At 35.7% G+C, this 27,296-nt stretch overlaps 1 protein-coding gene across 7 annotated transcripts in view; it reads left to right on the plus strand.

The window, feature by feature from the left end:
- Positions 1-25,285, plus strand: part of ZGRF1 (zinc finger GRF-type containing 1) — a 76,248-nt gene extending 50,963 nt beyond the window's left edge. For 5 of the 7 annotated variants that reach the window (XM_038581858.1, XM_038581857.1, XM_038581859.1 and 2 more), the window contains 11 exons: positions 712-826; positions 2,257-2,519; positions 4,528-4,687; positions 7,406-7,483; positions 7,875-8,022; positions 11,894-12,021; positions 14,933-15,056; positions 23,148-23,324; positions 23,463-23,597; positions 24,303-24,564; positions 24,939-25,285. In XM_038581858.1, the coding sequence (XP_038437786.1) occupies positions 712-826; positions 2,257-2,519; positions 4,528-4,687; positions 7,406-7,483; positions 7,875-8,022; positions 11,894-12,021; positions 14,933-15,056; positions 23,148-23,324; positions 23,463-23,597; positions 24,303-24,564; positions 24,939-25,093 (1,745 nt within the window). In that variant the 3' untranslated portion in view covers positions 25,094-25,285. The remainder of the gene's footprint in view (positions 1-711; positions 827-2,256; positions 2,520-4,527; positions 4,688-7,405; positions 7,484-7,874; positions 8,023-11,893; positions 12,022-14,932; positions 15,057-23,147; positions 23,325-23,462; positions 23,598-24,302; positions 24,565-24,938) is intronic. The other 2 variants (XM_038581860.1, XM_038581861.1) reach the window with 2 other exon arrangements.
- The last annotated feature ends 2,011 nt before the right edge of the window (positions 25,286-27,296 follow it).

Raw genomic sequence — 27,296 nt, forward strand, 5'->3', positions numbered from 1 at the left:
TTTAACTTTTGATTTTTTTCAAGAACTGAAAAAACTAGTCAACTAGCTTGAGTCCAGTCAAGTCTAATTACTTAAACATTTGTTAATTTGTCACTTTTGTATTCATATTTTCACATTTGTTGCAGTTGTTTCACTATGTCAGCATTCTAACTTTACACTTTCCACATATTCCTTATAAAATAACTGAAGAAATCAAAGAAAATGTTCAAAAATTACACAAATACTACTGTACAACACAAGATGGTATGGTAATTAGTTGGAACTGTCAAGCAGTGTCCCCGTATACTAATTCAGAACAGTTGTTCTTGCTCATTAGTTGTTGTATAGAAGTCCAAATTTGATTTAAGTTGTGCAGTTTATGGATACCCATATAAAAAGTATGAATAACCAGGTATTATAGTAGTTATTGGATAAAAGGACCTCCACATGTACTTAAGGGTTTATTTTATGTCATGTGATTAATTCAGTAGCTGAGCTCTGAGTTACATGAACATTTTTGGAGTGGAGGGGTTGAGGTAGAGGAAGAGAGAATCCTAAGCTAGCTGCATACTCATCATAGCGCCTGACAGGGGCTCGATCCCATAACAATCTGAGCTGAAATCAAGAGTCAGATGCTTAACCAACTATGCTAGCCAACTGAACATTTTTAATAGTTTTTTTTTAATACATTTTTTTCTCATTAAATGTTCATTTTCTGCATTCTCTCTACAGTAGTGGTACATGCATTGTTGGTTTGTAATGCTAGCACTGAGCTGACAACTTTGAAAAACATTCAGGACTACTTTAATCCAGCTACTCTACCTCTAACACAGTACTTGTTAACAATGTAAGTCATTATTTACCTTTGGGTCATTGGTATTCCAATATGTGACTAAATGTAAATATGAAAATGTAATTGAAGTACATTACATAATTTTGCCAATATTATTATTATTATTGACCATGAGATTAATGTTTGTCAGTAGTTAAAAATAAAAGGATGTTACTGCAAATTATTTTCCGTTTGTCAAGGAATAATATTTTCAGGATCTTTTGAGTGTTGATTTTTTTATTCATTTGTATTTTTATGCCACATATTATTTAATATCTAAAAGAATCCTTTTATAGGTTGAATTCAGTATGTATATTGATACTAACTTTATTCTTGACATAACCTATAACTTTACTTTTGATATTTCAAGTACCATACCCCTTTTTAAAATATTGCAAATGATATTCTTTTTTTTTCTTTTAAGATTATTTATTTATTTATTCATGAGAGACTCAGAGAGAGAAGCAGAGACATAGGCAGAGGGAGAAGCAGGCTGCATGCAGGGAGGCCGATGTGGGACTCGATCCTGGGACTCCAGGATCTTGCCCTGAGCCGAAGGCAGATACTCAACCACAGAGCCACCCAGGCATCCCTGCAAATGATATTGTATTAAATTCACTAAAATGGTAGAAAAACTCTAGTTTCTAATTTGAAATTTTATGATCTATCTTGTGGTGTTTCATTTTTCTCACCATAATGAAGTTCCAGGTAAAAAATAAAAATCCTTGTGATTCCATTATTATTATCTATGTTACTTAATCTTTGAAATGAATTCATTCTTTATAGAAATAAAACCAGGGATCCCTGGGTGGCGCAGCAGTTTGGCGCCTGCCTTTGGCCCAGGGCGTGATCCTGGAGACCCGGGATCGAATCCCACGTCGGGCTCCCGGTGCATGGAGCCTGCTTCTCCCTCTGCCTGTGTCTCTGCCCCTCTCTCTCTCTCTCTCTCTCTCTGTGACTATCATAAATAAATAAAAATTAAAAAAAAAAAAGAAATAAAACCACTTTGTTTATTGTAGTATTACGTGAAATAGAGGCTATGTTAATGACCTGAGTCAGCCTTTTATAGTAGAACATGGGCTTTAAAGTCAGTACACCACTTAACTATCTGTGTGCTTTTAGGGAAAAGTTTATTTCTGTATCTCTATTTGGGGTGGTTATTTCCTAGTCTTGTTTTTAAAATTACATCAAATAATACGTAAAATGTTTAGCATAGGCCTGCACATGGTTGGTAGTCAACAAATGTTAGTTCTCTTCTCTTTCCCCATCCTTCAAATTGGAGCATATATCCATTTGTGCCTTTAAAAAAGTGTTCTCTGTGATATGTGTAAAATGAAAGTTAAATTATGAATAAGTTTACTTACTACTTCAAAAACCGTTTCGTTTATTTTTTCTTTTCTTTCTTTCTTCCTTTTTTTTTTTTTTTTTTTGCTGCCTTTTACTAGGTCTTCATCAACTATAGTTAGCAACAAGAGAGTCAATAAGAGAAAATTTATCCCACCAGCCTTCTCAAATATCAATACAAAATTTGAACTTCTCAGCCTAGAAGCCACATTACAGTTAGCTAGTGAATTAATTCAGGCACACAACTTAAATAAGGATCAAGCTACAGCTTTAATTCAGATAGCTCAAATGATGGCATCACATGAAAATGCTGAAGAAGTGAAGAAAGTACAAACCCATACCCTCCCTATCACAATCATACATGGTAAGAAGTAAGAAAAATAATAGTTTTAGCAACTATACTGTTATATAAGCTTTTGTAATTTACTTTGCTTGTAATTTTCCTCGTCAGACAATATTCCAGAATAGCTCTACATAGATTATTTTGAATCGAACATGCTTTAATTAACTGTTAGATGAGAGCAGAACTGACGATTCTCAAGGAGAGAATAGGCTGCACATGCCTGATGAATGAGTAACATTATACACACATTATTCACAGTGTATCTGGATGGGATTTAGATATCTACATGTTGCACTATCAGAGTAAACTTCACCTCTAAGCAGCAAAGCCTTTTATTACTTTCTAGTCCACTCACTCTTTCATCCTCCCACAGCAGCTATTCCAAACCTTCATTTTCATAACCTCTCCTGGCCCCCGCCCCACTCTCTCTGAAATTCATCTTGCTCTAAAATAGGAAATGGAGTTTATAACAGAAACACCTCTCAATATCCTACCCTCTGGGGGATCCCTGGGTGGCTCAGCAGTTCAGCACCTGCCTTTGGCCCAGGGCATGATCCTGGAGTCCCGGGATCAAGTCCCGCATTGGGCTTCTAGCATGGAGCCTGCTCCTACCCCTGCCTGTGTCTCTGCCTCTCTCTCTCATGTCTATCATGAATAAATAAAATCTAAAAAAAATAAATAAATAAAATATCCTGCCCTCCTCCAATTTACCTAAGTTTGAACCTATTTTTAACATCTTTTGGTTCTGTTCCAGTAAAGGAGCTTTACTCTCCCCTCTTGGAGCTGATAATTCTGTGTGGATTCTCTCACCTTCTCAACTCATGTCCTCTCACAGACCTCCACTCCAGAGCCGTTTTGTACTGCTTTGAGGATTTACATCACATATACCCTGTCGACCAAGTTAGATATCTGGGAGTCATATTTGATTATTCTTTCTTCCTAGATGAATGACCTTAATCCTCCTCCTACTCTCTGTTTATCTTTCTTCATCAGGTCAGTCACTGAGATATTTTCCTTTTAGTTTCTACTTTTCTTTCATACCAGTTTTCTCCTCTCCAGATCAATAGCATCCCCTCAATCCAAGCCTTCATCATACCTTCATATAACCTACTAATGAGAGGGTGGGCTCTACAGCTAGAATCCTGGATTTATATCCTGCCTCTTTCATTTTACTAGCTGTATGATCTTGGGCAGATTACTTACCTCTTTAATTTCCTGCCTTAAAACATGGAATTGATAATATCTATCTCTTAGGACTGGGGGGATTAAATGAGTTAACTAGCTGGTAAAGGCTTAGAATGGTGCCTGGCACGTGGGAGGCACTCAGGAAAGTTAGCATGTATTATTGTTATGGTTATCTCATATTTCTTCCTAGGTGACCTACCTTTAGTATTACCTTTCTTAATGTTTTCACTCAAGTAGTTTTTATAAAATACAGTCTGCCTAAGTAAATTCTATTGTTTAAAATCCTTCAGTGACTTTCCCTGGCCTGCAAGACAAAAGTTAAACTTTTTAGCCATACCGTGGAGAACTCTTATGATTTATCCTCTTGCTTATCTTGTCAGCCTTGTCTCTTGCCTATTTGCTATATGCTGTATAGAAATAGTTAACCTCTACATGCTTTATCATGCCTTTGCCTAGAATGATCCTTTCTTTAAGCAGTCTGGATATGTTATGCTGGAAGACTTAATTCTGCTACTACTTATTTTTAGGAAACATTCCCATCTCCATCAAAGCAGAAAGAAACATTCTTTTTTTTTTTATATCATAACAGTGTTACTTACATATTATTTTATCATTGTTCCTTTACTTTGTCTATTTTCCTAAGTAGACTAGGATCTCATTAAATTTGGAAGTCATTGGTTATCTATCTACTTATCTCCTGTGCTAAGCATGTAGTGGTCACTCAGTGAATGTTTTTGAATAAATTTATTTAAATGGAGAGAGGAAGGCAGATGGATGAAATGTTTCTTGTGCTTTCATAAATTTATATTGCCTTTATTTTCCCCCCTTCCTTCAAAATAATTAGGTGTTTTTGGAGCAGGAAAGAGTTATTTGTTGGCAGTGGTGATTTTGTTTTTTGTACAGCTATTTGAAAAGAGTGAAGTTCTCACAGTTGGAAATGTAAGACCTTGGAAACTTCTCATTTCTTCTTCCACTAATGTAGCTGTGGACAGAGTACTTCTTGGGTAGGTATGGCTAGTGTGTTTAAGTAGTTAATATTTTATTATTTTATTTTAATTTAAAAAAAATTTTATTTAAGTAATCTCTACCTGCCACATGAGGCTTGAACTCAGGACCCCCAGATCAAGAGTCACATGCTCCTCTGACTGAGCCAACCAGTGCCCCTGAGTAGCTAATATTTTAAGTTATTGTTGAGAGAGGCAATCCATCTTGGTCCCTGAGTGTTCATGCACATTTTTGTCGGTGTCTCAAAAATGTAAGACCTTTGTTTCTGAATTAAGAGCCAGCATCCATGAAACCGTGGTAAACTAACTCATTAGGTTGTAATAGGATAAAATCAAATACCAAACCTGACAATTTTGGCACAAGGATAGGATGCTCACTTAAAAATTAAGTTCAGTGAAGAACACGTAGGGCTAAAAGTATATTGTTGAGGGACTCAATCTGCTTTGGGATACTGAGCATCCCAGTAGGGTTTCAGTAGGATCCAAGGCCCAGACCACTATTAGCCAGGACATTTCTCAGTGTTTGCAGCAAGCACCTTGATTGACCAGGTCCAGGACAAAGAACAGCTTGCTTACTGATTTATAAAAGTACTGGCTCTCCAAGTTTGGTATTCCTTTTCTACGGCTCAACACCTTGCATGTGCAGGGATCTATCTGGACTCTCTGGTCTTTCCATTGGACTTGGGCACCAAGGGAATTGGGATCCATATTTGGGGATGCTTATACTGCTTCCTGTGCCATGAATAAAAATCCTTTGACTCAAGAACCTTGGAAGTAGGCTAAAACTACAGAGCCAAATTATGGGTTATTCTCTTATATACCTGTCTGTAGGAACATATAACAATAAAATAGCTGATCAGTTTAGTCAGATTAAGTTTTTTATTTCAATAAGAAGGATCTAAGGAAGGCAATCACAGTCTGTCCTACAGGTGTAAAATTTTTGTGATTGTGTAAAATTTTATTAAAATGCAAAGAAAGGGGCACCTGTGTGGCTCAGTCAGTTAAGCAGTTAAGTGTCTGACTCTTAGTTTCTGCACAGGTCAGGATCTCAGGATCATGAGATCAAGCCCTGCTTTGGGCTCTACCTTCAATGCAGTCAGCTTGTTCTTCTCCCTCTCCCTCTGCCCCCTCCCTACTTGCACACCCTCCCTCTAAAATAAAATATATTTTGCAAAATTGTCCTTCAGAAAGGATCTGCCAGTGTACACTCTTCTAAGTAATCTAAAACAGAAGCTGAAGATATTTATTAAGACAATGAGGAGTTACTTGGGGGCTAAACAGGAAAAAGCTTTAGATTGCTTAGCTTGAGATGAAATTTTAACTGCATCCTGTTAGAAAAGAGAAATCATAAAGTTAGATCAAAGAAGGAAGGTAAGTATTGAATACTTAAACATTTAGGAAAGATTCTTCAGTGTTTAAGTTTCTGATAAGGACCTGAGAAATATAGATCTATAATCCATATTTAGTCTGCATATAGGCTAGACTCACGCATTTCTTCACATTAAAATAACACTTAGCAGTGTATTTGGACAATATATTCTGACTGTAATGGACAGGATGGAACAAAGAGTTTCTTGAGAAGAAATGAAATGTACTTTTTTTTTTTTTTTTAAGATTTTATTTATATTAGAGCGTATGAGAGGGTGAGGGAGGAACAAAGGGGACAAGCAAACTTCACGCTAAGTGCAGAGCCTGAGCTGGGGCTGGATCTCAAGACCCTGAGATCATGACCTGAGCCAAAATCAAGAAGATACCTAACTGAACCACCCAGGTTCCCCCAGACATGCTTTTTACCCTATTTTAGTGGTATGATGAGGATATTGCATCCTCTGTTACCATAGAATTAACATAAAATTGCATTGAAAAAAATGTAATCTATGTTTTCAGACTAAAAAAGTAGCTGAGTGTTCTCCAAGATGAGGACTATGAAATATGCAGAAGTTAAAATCTATCCATGTATTGACCTTAAGTAAACTACTTTAAAATAATTTTGGAAAACTATATGTGGATAGTTTATGTAGTTTTCTAGTCTTTAATTTCCCATTTGAGGTGACAGAAGGTGTTGTAGAGGACTGGATGTTCATTGAGCTCCCTATTCTGTTCCTAGCATAGAGCCAGAGCTGTAAGATACAGGAGAGGGAAGGTGGGTGAAAGTTGCTTCTTCACAAAGTCCTAATTGAGGGTGATGTATGTAGAAAAATGATCATAGCCTTTGGAGGTAGACAGACTTGCCTAGGTTGAATCATGGCTGACCCTACTTATTAGTTTTGTCCTCAGCAAAATACTTCACTTTTGGAGTCCTCATTCTAAGATAAAATACTACCATGCAGAGCTTTAATGAGTATTAAATGAGATAATGTATGTAAAGATGAGGTATGCATTCCTAATAAATCCTGATGCTAAGTATATGATAGCTATTGTTTTCCATACTATTATGTCATTAGAGACAATTTTATTTGTCATAAATGCTAACATTGATGTCTTATAAACATTTAATGAACCTTCAATACAATTAAAAATTCCCTATAAAATACATTATATATAAAGAGGTTTTTTACTTACATTGCATCTACTGAGTTTAAGCATATCAGATTGAATTCTATAACTATAAAATATACCATTAAACAAAATTAATTTTAATAACATAAATATTAGATGAAACTTTGCTTTATATTCTTTGAAATGATCAGAATCTATTTTACCTTGTTTTCTTTAAAGGCTTCTCAGTCTTGGTTTTGAAAAGTTCGTCAGAGTTGGGAGTGTCAGGAAGATTGCCAAGCCAATTTTACCTTATAGGTAAGAACACTGAATTCCAAAAGTCACAGCGCTCAAAGAAGTATAATAATTTTATATAATTTTAAATTTAGTATTTTTAAAAAGATTTTATTTATTTATTCATGAGAGACAGAGTCAGAGACGTAGGCAGAGAGAGAAGCAGGCTTCTTGGAGGGAGCCCAGTGTGGGACTCGATCCCAGATTCCAGGATCACTCCCTGAGCGGAAGGCAGACACTCAACCACTGAGCCACTGAGGTGTCCTTTAAACTTAGTCTATGAAGAAGAGTGGAGAAGGTTTTATCTTTTTTTTTTTTTTTTTTCGGTTAGCTGAGAAAATCTTTATTTTACTTTTTTACAATGTTGTGAAAATGGGATCAAGAGGGGTATTCTTTTATGTAATTATTTTTTTAGTTTGCATGCTGGCTCAGAAAATGAAAATGAACAACTAAAAGAACTACATGGACTAATGAAAGAAGACTTGACTCCTCTGGAAAGGGTCTATGTCAGAAAAAGTATTGAGCAGCATAAACTGGGGACCAATAAAACCCTGCTGAAGCAGGTAGGTTTGTTTCTTAATTTTATATATACTATTCAGAATTCCTTTATTCCTGCTGATGGAAAATATTTCCTTTAAATAAAATAAATGACTGTGATAGCTTAGATTAAAATAAGGTGTGTGTATGTCTATCCAGTGCATGTTTTATCTTATCAAAGAACATTCTTCAAATTTGTGAACAGATCTAACTCACCAGGTCTGAATTACCTTTCTCCTTTTCCATATTTGTATCTTTTTAAACACTTAAAGAGGAAAGAGAAGAGGTAGGAATAGATTATCTGGCAACTTAAAAGAAACCTGTTTTTTTTTTTTTTTTTTTTTTTTTTTTTTTAAAGGTGAAATGGGGAGGGAAAAGAAGGTCTGACCCTGGGCAAAATACCCAAGTGAGATTTGTCTTTAATGCTTTCCTAGCAAGCCAAGCCTTCCAGGGTCTGTCTATATCTGAGAATCTAGGAGGCTGAGATACTTGCTTCTAAGTATGGGCCAAGACTGAACACACAGGATCCCAAGCTATAACAAGTAGCATCATCCCCTTTATCAGCTTCTGATTCAGGGCAGCTCCCTTCAGATGGCAGCTGATGAGAAAGAGTTAATGAGTAGCTTCCTCCAGTGAAAGGAGAGCATAAGGAAAAGAAAGAGGAAGGGAGGAAAAGAAGATTGTTGACTTCTTAGACCATGTGGACATTAGTTACTTTCTGCAAAAGATTGGAAAAATCAACATACGTGGGTCCGCATATTTCTTAGCTATTTCAGAAATAATGCTGCTTAACAAAATCTCAATAAGACAACAAACTTACGACTCTAGAGGTCAATTGACATGGCCCCACTGGAGGCTATAGTTCAGGTCTCTTATTCTGAGAACAACAGTTGCCTATGGCATGATGGCTTTCTCTTGATACATGGCAGAAGTGCAAAAAGGCAGGATGGATCACAAAATACATTTAAAGCTTTTGTACATATCGTGTCTGCTGATACTCAGTTTGCTACAACAGGGTCTTATGGCCAAGCCTAACATTAGTAGGACAGGGAAATATACTCCACCTACTTCTCTAGTGGGAAACACTGCAAAGTTACATGACAAAGGGTATGGATGTATAATACTGTCACAGGGAGGGAGGGAGAAATTGGAAATAACAACCAATCTACAAGTTTTGGTTACAGAAGTCCTTGAAAGGCTTCAGACTAGCTTTCTATTTTGAGTTATAGAAGTAACTCTATTTCCTTCTCCCCAACTAAATCCAGAAGGGCTTGGTTTGTGTTCAGTTAATGCAAATTATTTACCATTTTACTCATCCAACATAATATTGATTTGTAAGAATAATTGTTAATGATTTTTTGATAATTTTCTGATCGTACTTTTTTTCTGGTATATAAAATTTTTTTTGTATATTTTTTTATTGGAGTTCGATTTGCTAACATATAACACCCAGTGCTCATCCCATCCAATGCCCCCCTCAGTGCTGTCACCCAATGATTTTTTGATAATTTTAAGTGAAAGCCCAGATAGCATAATCTGATATCAGCTCACTGATGTTATCTGTTCACAAATGAAAACTCTTATTTATTTATTTTTAAAGATTTATTTATTTATTTTAAAGAGAGAGAGAGAGAGAGTTCATGCTCATGAACACATGTGCGCATGAGGGGAGGGATGGAGGGTGGGAATCTTCAAGCAGGCTCCCTGCAGAGCTCTGAGCTAGATGCGGGGCTCCATCTCACAACCTATGAGATCATGACCCATGAGATCATAACCTGAGCTGAAACCAGTAGTCAGGTGTTCAACTGAGCCACCCAGGAGCCCCACATGAAACTCTTTTATTTTTTTAAAAAAGATTTTATTTATTTAATCATGAGAGACACACACACACACAGAGAGAGAGAGAGAGAGAGAGAGAGAGAAAGGCGAGAGGCAGAGACACAGGCAGAGGGAGAAGCAGGTTCCATGCAGGGAGCCTGAGGTGGGACTCGATCCCGAGTCTCCAGGATCAGGCCCTGGGCTGAAGGCGGTGCTAAACCGCTGAGCCACCCGGGCTTCCCATGAAACTCTTTTAAAGGGAACATATTGGTTGGGGATCCCTGGGTGGCGCAGCGGTTTAGCACCTGCCTTTGGCCCAGGGCGTGATCCTGGAGACCTGGGATCGAGTCCCACGTCGGGCTCCCGGTGCATGGAGCCTGCTTCTCTCTCTCTCTCTCTCTCTCTCTCTATGTGTGACTTTCATAAATAAATAAATTAATTAATTAAAAGGGAACATATTGGGCAGCCCTGGTGGCTCAGCGGTTTATCGCCACCTGGAGCCCAGGGCGTGATCCTGGAGACCCTGGATCGAGTCCGACGTCAGGCTCTATGTATGATGCCTGCTTCTTCCTCTGCCTGTGTCTCTGCCTCTCTCTATGAATAAATAAATAAAATCTTAAAAAAAATAAAATAAAGGGAACATATTAAAAAAAGTTTTGTCTAACAAATTTCTAAGGTCCAATTAGGCATTCAGAGCTAACACTTTTCTAAAGTGATATGTCTTTACAATAAAATTAAATTTTAAAAATGCCTCATAGTTAATTACTATTTCCTAGATCAATAATAAAATCTCTTCAGTGGGTAGAATCTTAGTACAATATAATGACAAAAGAAAAAAATCAAAACATTTTAAAGAAAACTTAGTTCTTTAGGCTTTTGTGTTAGAAATTTCTTTTAAAAAAAAATTGCTTCCTGGTTCACAACTTTCAGGGTCTCATTCTTAGGTTGTCTTTATCAGATACAGTTCCTGGCAATTAAATAATGAATGATGTTTGAGAGTGGCACTATGAGCAGTGTACATTGCTACGATGGTATCTTCTGCTGGATCATTTTAAAAGAGCTGAATATTTAAAAACTGTGGAATTTCTATATAAATGAGGCTTTGGGATTTTTTTTTTTTTTTAACAAAAAGAAAACCTGACAGAGGGCTATTGTATATGACGAATGTTATTATTATTTTTTAACGAATGTTATTTATTATTAAATAAAGTATGGTATAATATTTATTATTTCACAGGATATGTGGAGGCAGTATTAATTCATAAAGCATATTTGTGTCAGTCACATTTACTGACAAAAAATATCAGTTTGTGTGGACTACCCTTGCTACCAGAAAGTGGAACTATATTTCAGATTGTTAGGAGAGAAAATTATATATGCATGTGTGTGTGTGTAGCTATTAGACTATTAGGGCAATTGACTACATCTAATTAGAAAGTTCAGTGATTTTCCTCTTGTTTATATTTAGTTCAAGAGGCTAAATATTAGCTTTTTTATCAGGCTTTTTGTCTTGAGAATAATGGTATTCTGTTTTAATATTTGAGAATTATTAAATTCAAATATACTTATAGGCCACAAGTACACTTTAATTTACTGTAGTTTAGAAATAGTTAGCCACCTTTATTTTCTTAGATAAGTAAAAAATCCTAGTGTGCTGAAGGTTAAGCAGAGTACAGTTCATTAGCATGTTCGGAGCTCCTTGTGGAGAACTTTGGCCTGTGTTGATACTAATGCATGTTGTATTTATTCAGCTTCCTCTAGAAGGATAAAATACGTATGTCATCCTTAATATTTTAAAAAATCTTTGGTATTGTAATACCTTCCTTGTAATATCAAAACGTGCCTTCTATTTGTTCTTATTAAGGGGGTTGTGGCTTAAGTAGCCTATGTTCTGTGATATCCATTTCCTATGTGGAAATAATAAAAATGTGGAGATAAAGTGACCTGTGATTTTTGATTGCCGATAAGTAAATAGGACAGCTCATTTCTTATTTTAGCCTTAAAAGTTCTTTGATAAATACATTATCTTATTTTCTAAGAAAGTTGTTGATTAATAATAATATTCTTGTTGTAATAAAGGTACGAGTAGTTGGAGTTACCTGTGCAGCTTGCCCATTCCCATGTATGAATGATCTTAAATTTCCTGTAGTTGTGTTGGATGAGTGTAGTCAAATAACTGAACCGGCCTCTCTCCTTCCTATTGCAAGGTAACTTAAAAAATTTATTTTCCAGAAAACACTTAGCTGTCATAATTATTTCAAATAAATTTGTGCTTCAAACTCTTACCAAACTTTTATGAAAATTCTTAGCAATTTAGGTACAAAGCTGATTTTTTTAAAAGAATGCAGAGGAAAATTTAGGGGGGTGGTTAATGTGTCAAAATTTTGTTAGATCACAGTTTAGATACTTGGATCGCATAATTCTTTTTTTTTAGTTTTAATTTTAATTTCAATGAATTAACATACATTGTTACATTATTTAACACTTATTTAACCCTTCCCCCCCCCCCCCCCCCCAACCTCCCCTCTGGTAACAATCAGTTCTCTATAATTAAAAGTTTATTTCTTGATTTGTCTCTGTCTCTCTTGTTTTTTCCCTTTACTTGTTTATTTTATTTCTTAAATTCCACATACGATTGAAATCATATAATTGTCTTTCTCTGACTGATTGCTTAGCATTATATCCTCTAGATCCTGTATATCATTGCAAATCGCAAGATATCATTCTTTTTTATGGCTGAATGATATTCCATTACACACACACACACACACACACACACACACACACCATTTCTTTACCCGTTCATCAATCGATGGACACTTGGGCAGCTTCCATATCTTGGCTATTATAAATAATGCTGCTATAAACATAAGGGTGCATTGTCCCTTTGAATTATTGTTTTTGTATTCTTTGGGTAAATACCAGTAGTGCAATTGGTAGATCGTAGGATAGTTCTGCTTTTAATTTTTTGAGGAACCTTCATACTGTTTTCCACAACGGCTGTACTAGTTTGCACTCCCATCAACAGTGCATGAGCTCCTTTTTTCCCGCATCCTCACCAATACCCATTGTTTCTTATGTTGTTGATTTAAGCCATTCTAACAGCTATAAAGTAGCATCTTGTTGTAGTTTTGATTTATATTTCCCTGATGATAGATCACATGATTTTTTAAAAAGATTTATTTATTTATTTAAGAGAGACAGAAAACATGAGTTGGGGGAGGGGAGGGAGAGAAAGAGAGAACCTCACGCATACTCCCATTGAGGATGGAGCCCGATGCAGGGCTTTATCCCAGGACCCTGATATCATAACCTGAGCTGAAATCAAGAGTTGGAAGCTTAACTGACTGAGCCACCCAGGTGCCCCAGTTCACATAATTTTTAAAGCCTTGATAGGTCTAGTGCTCTAGGACCTTGCAGATTTCTCTACTTGATTAAAGGTTCTACTTTAGTCCTACTTTGAGAATATAAGCCAACTGAAGAAGATTCTTCAGTTGCTTACTTTGATAAAATTCCAGTGTTTAGGTTCTGAAAATAATATTTATATTATGAAAAGATATAAAATATATAAAGAAAAATAAGTTGAAAATGTATCTACTAAAATTTAGAAGACTATGACATCTAAGCTGTATCAGCTAATTGAAACATTATGCTTGTAAAGCATCTCTAATTGAGGGATCCTAAAGGTGGCAGAAAGAGTGCTAGACTAGGACTCAGTAGGCCTGACTTTTAGTCCTTGCTCTATCCCCAATTAATGAGGGTACAGGGTACCAACTCTCATGATTTGCCCGGGACTTGGGAGGTCCTGCATAATGGGAATTTTAGTGTAAACGGGGACAGTCCTGGGCAAACCAGGATGAGTTGGTCACCCTTCTCAGGAGCCAGGAATAGAGGAACAGTAAGGCTTTGCATGGAGGATAGTGGAGTATTACTTGTGGAGCACCTACTGTATACTAAACACATTATATATTTCACTAAGTCCCTAAAACAGTTTTGCAAGGTATTAACACATCCAGGTTACCAGTAAGAATACTGAAGCTTGGAAAAGTAGAATAACTTGTCTTGTCCATAGAATATAATAAAGCTGAGATTTGGATATAGGTTTTTCTACAAACATTTTCCCACAATATCCTACCTCTATTTAGAAAGACATTTAGCCCCAGGAGACTAATTTTTACTTCATCTCTAAGACAAGAGCTTAAGCCAAATAACTTCTAAGAAAACCTCTGAGTTTATAGAATTTAAGAGTTCTTGTTTCTCAAAATGTGTTCTGCAAAATGCTAATTCCATGCAGAGGCAGGGGGACATTTAGCAAGTTTTATGTGGAAAAAAAGTTGTAAAGGACTTTTTACTGAATAACTTCAAATCCCTTTAATACATTTGTTAACATTATTAAGCATTGTTAGTGTCCAGAACTCTTTTTTTTTTTTTTAAGATTTTTAATTTTTAAGTAAGCTTTACACCCAGGTGGGGCTCAAATTCATAACCCTGAAATTAAGAATTGCATGCTCTGCTGACTGAGCCAGCCAGGCACCCCATTTCCCAGAACTCTTTGTGGTATGCAAGTCCTTTGAAATATAGGTTAGAAAATAGTGCAACAAGGGGCACTTGGTGGCAGAGTTGGTTAAGCCTCTGACTCTTGGTTTAGGCTCAGAGTTGTGATCTCAGGGTCATGAGATCAAGCTTGTTCAAGCTCCATCAAGCCTGGTTGGGCTCTGGGCTCAGTGAAGAGTCTGCTTATGTTTCTCTCACCCTCTCCCTCTGTCCCACCACCCCCACCCCTGCTCTCTCTCTCTCTCAATAAATAATTAAATCTTTATTTTTAAAAAAGATTTTATTTATTTATTTGACAGAGAAAGAGTGAGAAAGAGCACAAGCAAGGAGAGAGACAGAGGCAGAGGAATAAGCAGACTCCGCTGAGCAGGGAGCCCAACTCCGGGCTCCATCTCAGGATCCTGGGATCATGATCTGAGCTGAAGGCAGATGCTTAACTGACTGAGCCACCCAGGCACCCCAAATAAATAAATCTTTAAAAAAAAGAAAATAGTGCAATAAATGATGTTGATGCGTGCTTTTTGTTATTGTTGCTTAGATTAACTCTTGGAATTCTGTTTTTAGGTTTGAGTGTGAAAAGCTGATTCTTGTTGGAGATCCTAAACAGCTTTCTCCTACTATTCAGGGTTCTGATGCAGCCCATGAAAATGGATTGGAACAAACTCTTTTTGATCGGCTTTGCTTAATGGTACTACTGCTTAATTCAATACATAATCATCATTTATTGATTATACACTGTATAGATTGATAGAAAATTAAAATATTAGAACTACTCCATGCCCTAAAATAATTTTAACTGGAATTGTTTAGAAAGTACTCCTCTTTTTTTTTTTTTTTTTTTAAGATTTTATTTATTCATGAGAGACACACACACAGAGAGGCAGAGACACAGGCAGAGGGAGAAGCAGGCTCCATGCAGGGAGCCTCATGTGGGACTCGATCCTGGGTCTCTAGGATCACACCCCGGGCTGATGGCAGCACTAAACTGCTAAGCCACCAGGGCTGCCCCAGAAAGTACCCCTCTTAAAGATTAGTAGAACTCTGTAAGTTAAGTGCCCTTTTATAAAATGAATCTTTTCCCTATGTACTTTAGCAGTGGGTAATAAATACATTGCTTTTGCTCTAAAATTTTTAAAAATTCTATAATGTCTCTATTATCCATGTCCCCTATTGTAGAGCTGTTGTAGAGTGCTGCTACATATTTAAAAGAATCTTTTAAATTAATTATTAATATATTTTTAGGGATCCCTGGGTGGCGCAGCGGTTTAGCGCCTGCCTTTGGCCCAGGGCGCGATCCTGGAGATCTGGGATCAAATCCCACGTTGGGCTCCCAGTGCATGGAGCCTGCTTCTCCCTCTGCCTGAGTCTCTGCCTCTCTCTCTCTCTCACTGTGTGCCTATCATAAATAAATAAAAATTAAAAAAAATTTAAAAAATATATATTTTAAAGATTTTATTTATTTATTCATGAGAGACACAGGAGAGAGAGAGAGAGAGAGAGAGAGAGAGAGACAGGCAAGGGAGAAGCAGGCTCCATGCAGGGAGCCCGATGTGGGACTCGATCCCTGGTCTCCAGGATCACGCCCTGGGCTGAAGGTGGTGCTAAACCTCTGAGCCACCAGGGCTGCCCTAAAAAAATATATTTTTAGATTGAAGTGACATTCACATAACATAAAATTAACTACTTTAAAGTGAATAAGTCAGTGGCATTTAGTACATTCACAGTACTATGTAACAATGATCTCTCTCTAGTTTCAAAACATTTTATTATCCTAAAATAAAACCCCATACCCATTTAGCAGTTACTCTTCATTCACTCCTTCCTCCAGCCCCTGGAACCACCAGTCTGTTTTCAGTCTGTATAGATTTATCTATTCAGGAGATTTTATATCATATAGTCTCACAACTTTCATATCATACAACTTGGAATCTGTACAATATGTGACCTTTTGTGCCTGGCTTCTGTCACTTAGTACAGTGTTTCTGAGGTTCATCCACAATGTAGCATATGTCAGTAATATATTACATTTTTTAAAAAGTACATTCACAATGTAGTGCAATCATCACCCTATTCATTTCTAGAACATTTTCCATTATTCCAACAGAAACTTTGCACCCATTGTTTAATGCCCTTCTTTCTTGAACTGATAACCTCTATTTTACTTTCTGCCTCTATGCATTTGCCTGCTCTAGGTATTTAATATAAATAGAATCCTACAATATTTGTCCTTTTGTGTTTGGCTTATTTACTTGGCATAAGTTCATTCAGGGTTCATCCATGTTGTAGTTGTAGTATGTGTCAGAATTTCATTCCTTGTTAAGGCCAAATAATATTCCATTGTGTATAATACCACATTTTATTTATCCAGTCATCCATGGATGGATATTTAGGTTATCTTTCAGCTATTGTGAATAATTGTGCTATAAACATTGGTATACAAATACCTGTTTGTGCTACAACTAGATCATATAGTAATTTAATGTTTTTTTTTTATCCATTCTCAGTTTTTTGTTTTTTTCCATTCTCAGTTTAGTTTTTAAGTTTTTATTCAAATTCAATTGGTTAAAATTCAGGTGTACAATTTAGTAATTCATTTCTTTCATATAACACTGGGTGCTTCTCACAAGTGCCCTCCTTAATCTCTATTACCTGTTTAACCCATCCCCCTACACACTTCCCCTCTAGTAGCCATCAGTTTGTTCTCTGTAGTTGAGAGTCTGTTTCTTGGTTTGCTTCTCTCTTTTTTCCCTTTGCTCATTTGTTTTGTTTCTTAACTTTCACATAGTGAAATCATGTTATTTGTCTCTTCGGACTGACTTATTTTACTTAGCATTATACTCTCTAGCTCTATTCATGTCATTGCAAATGGCAAGATTTCATTTTTTCTTATGGCTGAATAATATTCTGCTGTATTATATATACCACTTCTTGATCCGTTCATCAGTCAGTGGATACTTGGGCTGTTTCCATAATTTGGTAACATCGGGGTGCATGTATGCCTTTGAATTAGTGTTTATGTATTTTGGGGGTAAATATTCACAAGTGCAAATACCCTGGATGATAGGGTATTTCTATTTTTAACTTTCTGAGGAACCTCCATATGATTTTTCAGGGTGGCTGCACCAGTTTGCATTCCCACTAACAGTGCACGAGTATTCTCCTTTCTCCACATGCTTAATTTTATGTTTAACCACCAAACTGTTTTCCATATCAGCTCCACGATTTACGTTCCCAAAAGCAATTTCCCTACAAAATGTTCCAATTTCTCTACATCTTCACCAGTATTTGTTTCTTTGTTTTATGTTTCTTGGGTTTTTTAAATAATAATTCTCATTGGGTGTGAAGTAGGTATCTCATTGTGGTTTCCCTAATGACTAATGACACTGAGCATTTTTTCATGCACTTATCTTCGGAAAAATGCTTATTCAAGTTTGAATTGGGATGTTTGTTTTTTTGATGTTGAGTTTTATGTATTCTTTATATATCCTGGATATTAAATCCTTATCAGATACATTGTTTGCAAATATTTTCTTCCATTCTTAGGTAGTTTTTTGTTCTCTTGACAATATCTTTTTTTTTTTTTTTTTTGAGTGAGAGAGAACACATGAGCAAGTAGGGGGGTTGGTAGAGGGAGAGAGAGAGAGAGACTCTTTCTTTTTTTTTTTTTTAAGATTTTATTTATTTATTCATGAGAGGCACACAGAGAGGGAGGCAAAGACACAGGCAGAGGGAGAAGCAGGCTCCATGTAGGGAGCCTGATGCAGGACTCGATCCTGGGGCTCCAGGATCACTCCCTGAGCCACCCAGGTGTCCAGAGAGATAGACTCTTAGGTACACTCTAGGCCAGTACAGAGTCTTCCATGGGGTGTAGTCACCACACTAAGATCATAACCTGAGCCAAAATCAAGAGTTGAACACTTAACCAACTGAGCCACCCAGGCACCCCTTGACAGTATCATTAGACACACACAAGTTTGTAATTTTGATGAAGTCCAATTTATCTATTTTTTTTCTTGTGTTGCTTGTGATTTTGGTGTCATAGAGATGAAATTGTTGCCTAGTCCAGTGTCATACAGATTTCCCCCAATGTTTTCTTTTAAGAGTTTTATGATTTTGGCTCTTACAGTTAATTCTTTGATCCATTTTGAGTTAGTTTTTGTATATGGTATAAGGTACAGTCCAACTTTTTTATTTTCGATGTAGAAATGGTGCTGTTTTTCCCAGCACCATTTGTTGAAAAACTGTCCTTTACCCATTGAATGGTTTTTGGCATGCTTGTCAAAAATCAGTTGACTATGTGTGAATTTATTTCTGGGCCCTCTATTCTATTCCATTGGTCTATATGATTAAATTTTATGGCTGAATAATACTTCATTGTATGTATATACCTCAATTTTCTTAGCTATGTAATATAACTGTTGTTTTGATGCAATAATCTAAATCAAGCTATTTTGATAAGAAGATTAAAATATTAGAACCAAAAGGATTATAGAATATCTGTTGCCAAAAGAAAAATTTTATCATTGTTGCTAGTTTATTTATTATTAATTATTTATTTATTTTTCATTGTTGATAGTTTAAGTTGCATTTAAGGGGTTATTTTGCTGTTTCAACCTTTTTTTTTTTTTTTTTTACTCTTTGCAATTCAGTTTGGGAAGTTTTTTTTGTTTTGTTTTTTTAAAGATTTTATTTATTCATGAGAGACACACAGAGAGAGGCAGAGACATAGGCAGAGGGAGAAGCAGACTCCATGCAGGGAGAGCCCAATGTGGGACTCCATCCTGGGACTCCAGGATCACGCCCTGAGCCAAAGGCAGATGCTCAACCACTGAGCCATCCAGGCATCCCTGTTTCCACTTTCAGTAATCTGTACTTTCTTAGCAGAGGTAGAAAAACTGAAATGAAACTAGAAATGATTAAATCTCAAATAAATATTTCATCACCCATAAGAGATATTTTTTCCTAAAAGATCCTCTCACAAGAGATTTTAGACAGATTGATTTCTTTGCTCTAAAAGGTAGAGATATTAGCGTTCTTGTGCTTTCCCTTCCTTTCTTATCCCTTCCATGTTCCTATGTTTTAGTTAAATCATTATTCTTTTCGTTTTACAATCATAATTTGTACAATTATTTAGAATCAGTTCTGTTTTTAAAAAATTCACTACATCTTTTCACCTGGGTGCCTTGGACTTCATCATCAGTTTTCTGTTTGTTTTTAATAATGGCTCATAGATGCCTACTTTCCTGAGTTCTTTTTGTTTCAAAATGTCTATTGCCTTTAAATGTAAATCGCCCTTTGACTTGTTGAATTGTTGCTATTACTGTGAATTTTAGGGCCAGCCTGATTATTTTCCCCTTGTAACAATTTTTTCTACCTGGATGCAAGAACTCTTTATAACCTTGAAGTTGATAAAATTCATTACTGTATATCTCAGTGTGGAGCTTTCTGTAACTAATTCTATCATATAAGTTCTCTCAAAATGGAGATTCTTTTCTTTCTTTGTTTCATGAAAGGTTTTCGTTCCACCTGTTGAATTCTCGATCAGTAGCTTAGTCTGTGCAGCATGCTATAACAAAATGCCATATACTGGGTGGCTTAACCAACAGACATTTATTTCTCACAGTTCTAGAGGCTGGGAAGGCCAGTGTCAAGGTACCTTCAGATTTGCTTCCTGATAAGAACTCTCTTGGCTGTATCGTCACATGGTGGAGAGAAAACTCTGGCCTCTTCCTCTTCTTATAATGAGAATAATCTTTCATGAAGACCCCATCCTCATGATCTCATCTAAACTTACTTACCTTCCAAAGGTCTCACCTCCAAATACCATCACTTTGAGGTTTAGGGCTGCAACATAGGAACTGAAGTGGGGGACACATTCATTCTAAAACAGGTCTCCCAGTTATTCTTATATTGGGTGTCTTTATTTGTCTTCCATTTATGTTACTTTGGTTTCATCTTTATTATCTGTGAAGCTGTTCTACTATGTCTTTTCCCCTTACATTGAGTTTGAAGTTGCATTGAGTTTTGAATTTGGTTATAGTGAGTTTTTATGAAGAAATCCTATTTGTTCTTTGCTGCTCTTAGTTTGTTCAGTTTTTAATAATACTAGAAAATTACTTTGTTTCTTTAGGATTAAAATTTCCTTTTTAATCTTCTTATCTTTTTCATCATCTGACCTCTGAGATTTTATTTCATTCAGTTACATTCTGATTATATTCTAAAGCTTGAATACTTGAAAATTTTCTTGCTTCTTGGTTATAGTTTGTCTAGGCTGGGTTCTATACATATTGTTTTCATTGTCTTCCTTTATTTCATTAATTTGGGGAGAGAAGCTATAGTATGTTTGCATAGTTGCCATTACTGTTTGATTTCTTGATGTTAATGCTTGGGTAGCTCCCTCAGATTTGTATTCTATATTCTCTATTTTCTTAGGATCCTGAAAATATGGTGGTAGTGGAGTATTGTAGGGATGGGATTGGAATAGAACTAAATTAAGAATATGTGCTGTCTTTTTTAGCTTACATGCACTCTCTCATTTCTAAGGTTTTGTTGTATATCCTGTACCAGGATTAACTCCACACGGTTGGAGATATTGTCCCTTTCCCAGATGAGGAATATTCCTGGATTTCAGGTGTCCTCTCAGTTTGATGTTTACTTTGAATTTTGAATTTTGATCTTTTCCCAGGCTAACAATATGTGGTAGGATCCTCTCTCATGATGCTGGGCTACAGCTCCCAGTCAGTCACATGATCATTAAAATAAACAACTCATACACTTATAACCATTCTGCACCCATATAACCATTCTGTTTTTCACTTTCAGTACAGTAGTAAGTAAGTCGCTTGAAATATTCAACACTTTATTATAAATTAGGCATTGTGTTAGATGATTTAGCCCAATTGTATGCTAATGTAAGTATCCTGAGCATGTTTAAGGTAGGCTAGGCTAAGCTATGGTGTTCCATGGGGTAGATGTATTAAATGCATTTCGACTTTTGATAATTTCAACTTATGGGTTTTTCAGGTTGTTATCCCATCATAAGTCAAGGAAGATCTGTATTGCATTTCTCCCTTCCACTTAAAATTTTCTTTCTTGATGACAAGTACTTTTTAAAGTTTATGGCATTGGGTTGGCTATAAACCTTTATCTGTTGCTTGGCTGCTAATTTTTTTCTTTGTTGTTTTTAGTACTTTGTTATCTTCGTTCCTTTAGATATTAGAGAATGGATTCTGCAAGGCAGTTTTATTCTACCTTCTTCAGAAGTTTCCCCTTACACTGAGTTTAAAGTTGATTTGAGGGATCCCTGGGTGGCGCAGCGGTTTGGTGCCTGCCTTTGGCTCAGGGCACGATCCTGGAGACCCGGGATCAAATCCCACGTCAGGCTCCCGGTGCATGGAGCCTGCTTCTCCCTCTGCCTGTGTCTCTGCCTCTCTCTCTCTCTCTCTCTCTCTCTCTGTGACTATCATAAATAAATAAAAAATAAAAAATAAAAAAAAAAATAAAAAAAATAAAGTTGATTTGAGTTTTGAGTTGAGTGGTACTCAATTTTGTGAAGACTCAATCTTTCAATTGTCTTGAGATTTTAATTGTAACTGAATTGCACAGCTTTCTACCCCTTCCATGTCAGTGTTAAGATTCTTTTGAGCCAGATCTTTCCAGTGGCTTTTTAAAAACCTTAATTTAAAAAATTATTTAGATTCTTAAAACTTCTTTTTAAAAGATTTATTTATTTTTTCATGAGAGACACAGAGAGAGAGAGGCAGAGATACAGGCAAAGGGAGAAGCAGGCTCTCTATAGGGAGCCTGATGCGGGACTTGATCTTGGATCCCAGGATCATGCCCCGAGCCCAAGACAGATGCTCAGCCGCTGAGCCACCCAGGCATCCCAGAACGTTTTTGAATGGGTAACATAGTCACGTGATTCAGAATTTGTGAAGAGGACCCAAAAGGTAGAGTGAAGACTTTCACTGCTATCCCCCAACAACTCAGTTTCTCTCCTCCAAAGCAACTGTCACCTTTTTCTTGTATCCTTCTAGTGATAATTTATGCCAATGTAAGCAAATACATAAAATATTTCCCTCTTTTTTTTTATTTTCCCTCTTTTAATGAATGCTAGCATACTATGCATGCTGTTATATTAAAAAGATTGTTTTTTTTTACTGTTTTTCTCCCATAAAAAATACCTCATCTATGTGATCATTAATCCTGCCTTTTACTATGTGTTATCATTATTAGAGTACCTTGATGTTATTCGAAATGTTCAAACAGGGCTATGGAAGATTTTTCAAAGAAATAACATGCTCTAGAAGAGTCCTAAAATAGATGAAGTATGGATTTTATGGTGCACTAACAAAATTGGAAACTTCTCTGAAGATTCGAAATGAAAGATGGCTTGTGCCCATGGAGCAAAATTAAGAAATGAGTTATCAACAACACTTTCTTTCTTTTTTTTTTTTTTTAAGATTCCTTTTCAATTTAGTGTCAGTCCAACTCTGCATAGGTTATGAAACCTAGGTTATGTTAGGTGCCAAACTTATTAGATAATAAATTGAAGATTTGACATGTTTTATATTTTATAATTTTGTGGTATAATAATAGTTTACCATAAAACTATTTTAAGTAATTAAAAAATTTATTTATAGTCTATTTCATCATGGTTATAATTCATTTTCTACGAGTGCAATGTGGTGATACTTTTAAATTTTAAAACGTTATTTTTTTTTCCCTGCAGAAAAAAATGCTTCAATTTTTTTTACTTTTCTGCATTTAAATTTCTTAGGGCCATAAGCCAGTTCTGTTGAGAACCCAGTACCGTTGTCACCCTGCAATCAGTGCTATCTCTAATGATCTGTTTTATGAAGGAAACCTTGTGGATGGCATTTCTGAAACAGAGAGGGGCCCTTTATTGGAATGGCTCCCAACACTATGTTTCTATAACATTAAAGGACCTGAACAGGTAAATGACATTAATGTTAATGAGAGTCAACATGGTTGAGTTTCCTGCTTTAATTTTACTATTGCTGTTTATATGGTTTTCGTGGTCTTTCCATAGCCTTTCTGGGAAATACAATTTAGGATCTGTTTCTTATTCCAGATTGAAAGAGATAACAGCTTTCATAATGTGGCAGAAGCTGCTTTTACACTCAAGCTGATTCAATCACTGATTGCGAGTGGGATAGCGGGCTCTATGATTGGGGTGATAACATTATACAAATCCCAGATGTACAAGGTTTGTATTACATAGTATGGTACTTATATATTAAATACTATAATTTTATGTTAAATAATTTTTGATATTACATTTGTTGTAGTGGTTTGGTTTGGTGCTTAAAAACTTTTGGGAATATAGTTAACATATTTTTTAAAATTCAGAGTTTTGTCTGTCTGGCTTTTTTTCTGTATAATTAAATGTAAACCTAACAAGGTTTAATTAAATTCAGTTTACAGCTGTTGGGGCGAAAATGCAAATAAACACATTAGAGGGAAGAAGATACAGTGTGTGCTTTGTGTTTTGGGACAGATGGGATTCAATCTTTGTTTTCCAAAATGTTCTTTCATTATGATTTCATTTTACTAATCAAAGATAGATACCAGATATTAATGTACACATAAGCCAATTACTCCTAGCTACTTTTTGCTTTTTTAAAAAATATTTTTCATCTTATTAGTTTGTCAGCTCTGAATTAGCATATCCAGATAAAATTCCCCAGCAATAGATAAATCATCAATTTGATTTTGTTTCCTAATTTATATTTTCCCCTACTTATTTATGTATCATTTTAGAAACTTTCTACCAAATCTGTGCGAATCATAAAAAAAGAAAATGAAAATTACCCATTACCAGTTAAATAAAAATGGTTGCTGTGAATAGGTTCAGGGCTGAAGTTCTTCATGTTCCCTCCCCTGTATGATCTCTTCCTTCTTTCCTCCATAGCTTTGTCATTTACTCAGTGCCGTGGACTTTGACAATCCTGATATTAAAGCTGTGCAGGTATCCACAGTAGATGCTTTTCAGGGAGCTGAAAAGGAGATCATTATTCTGTCCTGTGTAAGGACAAGACAAGTAGGATTTATTGATTCAGAAAAAAGAATGAATGTTGCACTGACCAGAGGAAGGAGGCATTTATTGATCGTGGGAAATTTAGCCTGTTTGCGGAAAAATCGACTCTGGGGACGTGTAATCCAACACTGTGAAGGTAAAATAAAAATATGTTTTATACAAGCATTTTGAATTAAAACTGACTTTTGATGGGCACCTGGGTGGCTGAGTCAGTTATGCATATGACTTCAGTTCAGGTCATGATCTCAGGATCCTGGGATTGAGCCTCATATTGAGCTCTGCCCAGTGGGGAGTCCTGCTTGTCCCTCTCCCTCTGCCCCTCACCCCCACTCATATTCTTTCTCAAATAAATGAATAAAATCTTTAAAAAACAAAACAAAACAACTGACTTTTGAGTTAGCACTTGGAGTGGTTCAGGTGGGAACAGCCCTGGATTTGCCACTGTGAGAAATGACTGAAATAGTAGGGGACCACTATGAAATATTGTCTTATGTTTTATATCTTTTTAAGGAAGGAGAGATGGATTACAACATGCAAGCCAGTGTGAACCACAGCTGAACCATCTTCTTAAAGAGTATTTTGAAAAACGAGCAGAAGAAAAGCAGAAAAAAAGTGAAAAAGATAAATCTAAAGATAAATCACATTCACAAAAAGATATGGTATAGATAATTTGTATTTATATAAATTCAAATTCATTTTATACTCTATATTTTTTATTAGCCTAAAACTTTGTTATTAAAAAACTTTATAATATTTAAATATAATTAAATAGCCACATATAAAAGATTTGCTCTTCAAAAAAATGCACTTGCTTATATTTAGATAGGCAGATGTTGAAGGTAATATAAAATCCTACTGGGATCCCTGGGTGGCGCAGCGGTTTAGCGCCTGCCTTTGGCCCAGGGCGCGATCCTGGAGACCCGGGATCGAATCCCACGTCGGGCTCCCGGTGCATGGAGCCTGCTTCTCCCTCCGCCTACATCTCTGCCTCTCTCTCTCTCTCTCTCTCTCTGTGTGTGACTATCATAAATAAATAAAAATTTAAAAAAAAAAAAATAAATAAAATAAAATCCTACTAATAAAAATACATTTTTTTCTAAAAATTATGGTTTCTGTTTGCTAAAGGAATAAATTTTACAAAAGGCATGGAAAAACCTTCCTGGAGAATACCAGTGTTACTTCAAAAATAAATATCTAAAAATTCATCTATTAGAACATGGCTACAGAGTTGTATTAATATACTACTTTCTAAAGTATATAGCTCTATTAGAATCTTTTAAAAATAAATATATATAGGGATGCCTGGGTGGCTCAGCAGTTGAGCATCTTGCCTTTGGCTCAGGGCATGATCCCAGGATCTGGGATCAAGTCCCACATCAGGCTCCTTGCTGGAAGCCTGCTTCTCCCTCTGCTTCTCTGTGTCTCTCGTGAGTAAGTAGATAAAATCTTAAATATATATATTATATATATTTAATATATTGTAACAAATATATTAATAAATATATAGATATTTATATATTTATAAATATATAAATATATTTATATATGATAATAAATATATAAAATAGATATATTTATATATACTTTTATATATTTTATATATATATATAATGTCCTGTTATTTTATAAATGAACACATTCACAATAAAACTTTTTAGAAGTATAAAAAGAAGAAAAACACTAGAAATTCACTCCTGGAGTTAGCAGGGTCCAGTACCTGGCCATAGCCAATACCCAGCACATACCTGGTATAGCAGATGCTCAATAAGTATCTGCTGGATGAATGAACAAATGAATGAGTGAAAGACTACCTCTGGGTCATGTCCTTCTAGTCTTTTTCCTGTGCATTTATTCACACAGGAGTTATTGGCATATGGACTATATAATGGATTTTTTTGAAGTATTTTTTAATGCATATATATAGAAAAGTACATAAATTACAAGTATATAGCTAAGTGAATTTTCACAAAGTGAATATATCTTTATAACAAGCACTCTCTTCATGGAACATAATCAACATCAAGGAAGCCTCTTCATGTCACCTCAGTGATACTAAACTGTTATTCTCAGGATATCATAAGTTCTAAAAACATATTTGTAATGTGTGTTATCACGTGCAGACTTTTTATAAATGGAATCACATTATGCTTTTACATCTGATTTATTAAATATTCTCATAAGATTGATTCACATGTTTTGAATATTAATAGTTTTTAATATTCTCATTCCTGTTTAATATTCTGTAAAAATAACAATTCACTTATTTATACTACTCTTTTTTATCCCAGTTTTGAGAAATAATTGACATACATCACTGCATAAGTTTAAGACACACAGTATGTTGGTTTGATTCACATATGTTGTGAAATGATTACCGCAGTGGATTCAGTTAACATCATCTCCTCATATAGATACAATAAAAAGAAAGGAAAAAAGGAAAATATTTTCCTTGTAATGAGAACTGTTGGGATATATTAGCTCATCAACTTTCTTGTCTATCATACAGCAGTGTTAGCTGTAGTCATTGTTTTGTGTATTACATTCTAGTACTTATTTATGACATCACTGGAACTCTGTACCTTTTGATCACCTTCCTCTAATTCCTCCTCCCTCTATACTCCACTTCTAGTAATCACAAGTCCAATGTTTTTATCTAGGAGTTTGGTTTTTTGGTTTTTGATATTCCATGTATAGGCGCGCCTGGGTGACTCAGTGGCTTAAAGTGTCTGTCTTTAGCTCAGGTCATGACCCCAGGGTCCTGGGATCAAAGCCTACAATGGGCTCCTTGCTCAGCAGGGAGTCTGTTTCTCCTTCTCCCTCTGCCCCTCCCCCTGCTCATATCTTGCTCTCTTGCAATTTTTAAAAAAA

This window comes from Canis lupus, chromosome 32, assembly GCF_011100685.1.
Source record: "Canis lupus familiaris isolate Mischka breed German Shepherd chromosome 32, alternate assembly UU_Cfam_GSD_1.0, whole genome shotgun sequence".
Classification (NCBI taxonomy): domain Eukaryota; kingdom Metazoa; phylum Chordata; class Mammalia; order Carnivora; family Canidae; genus Canis; species Canis lupus.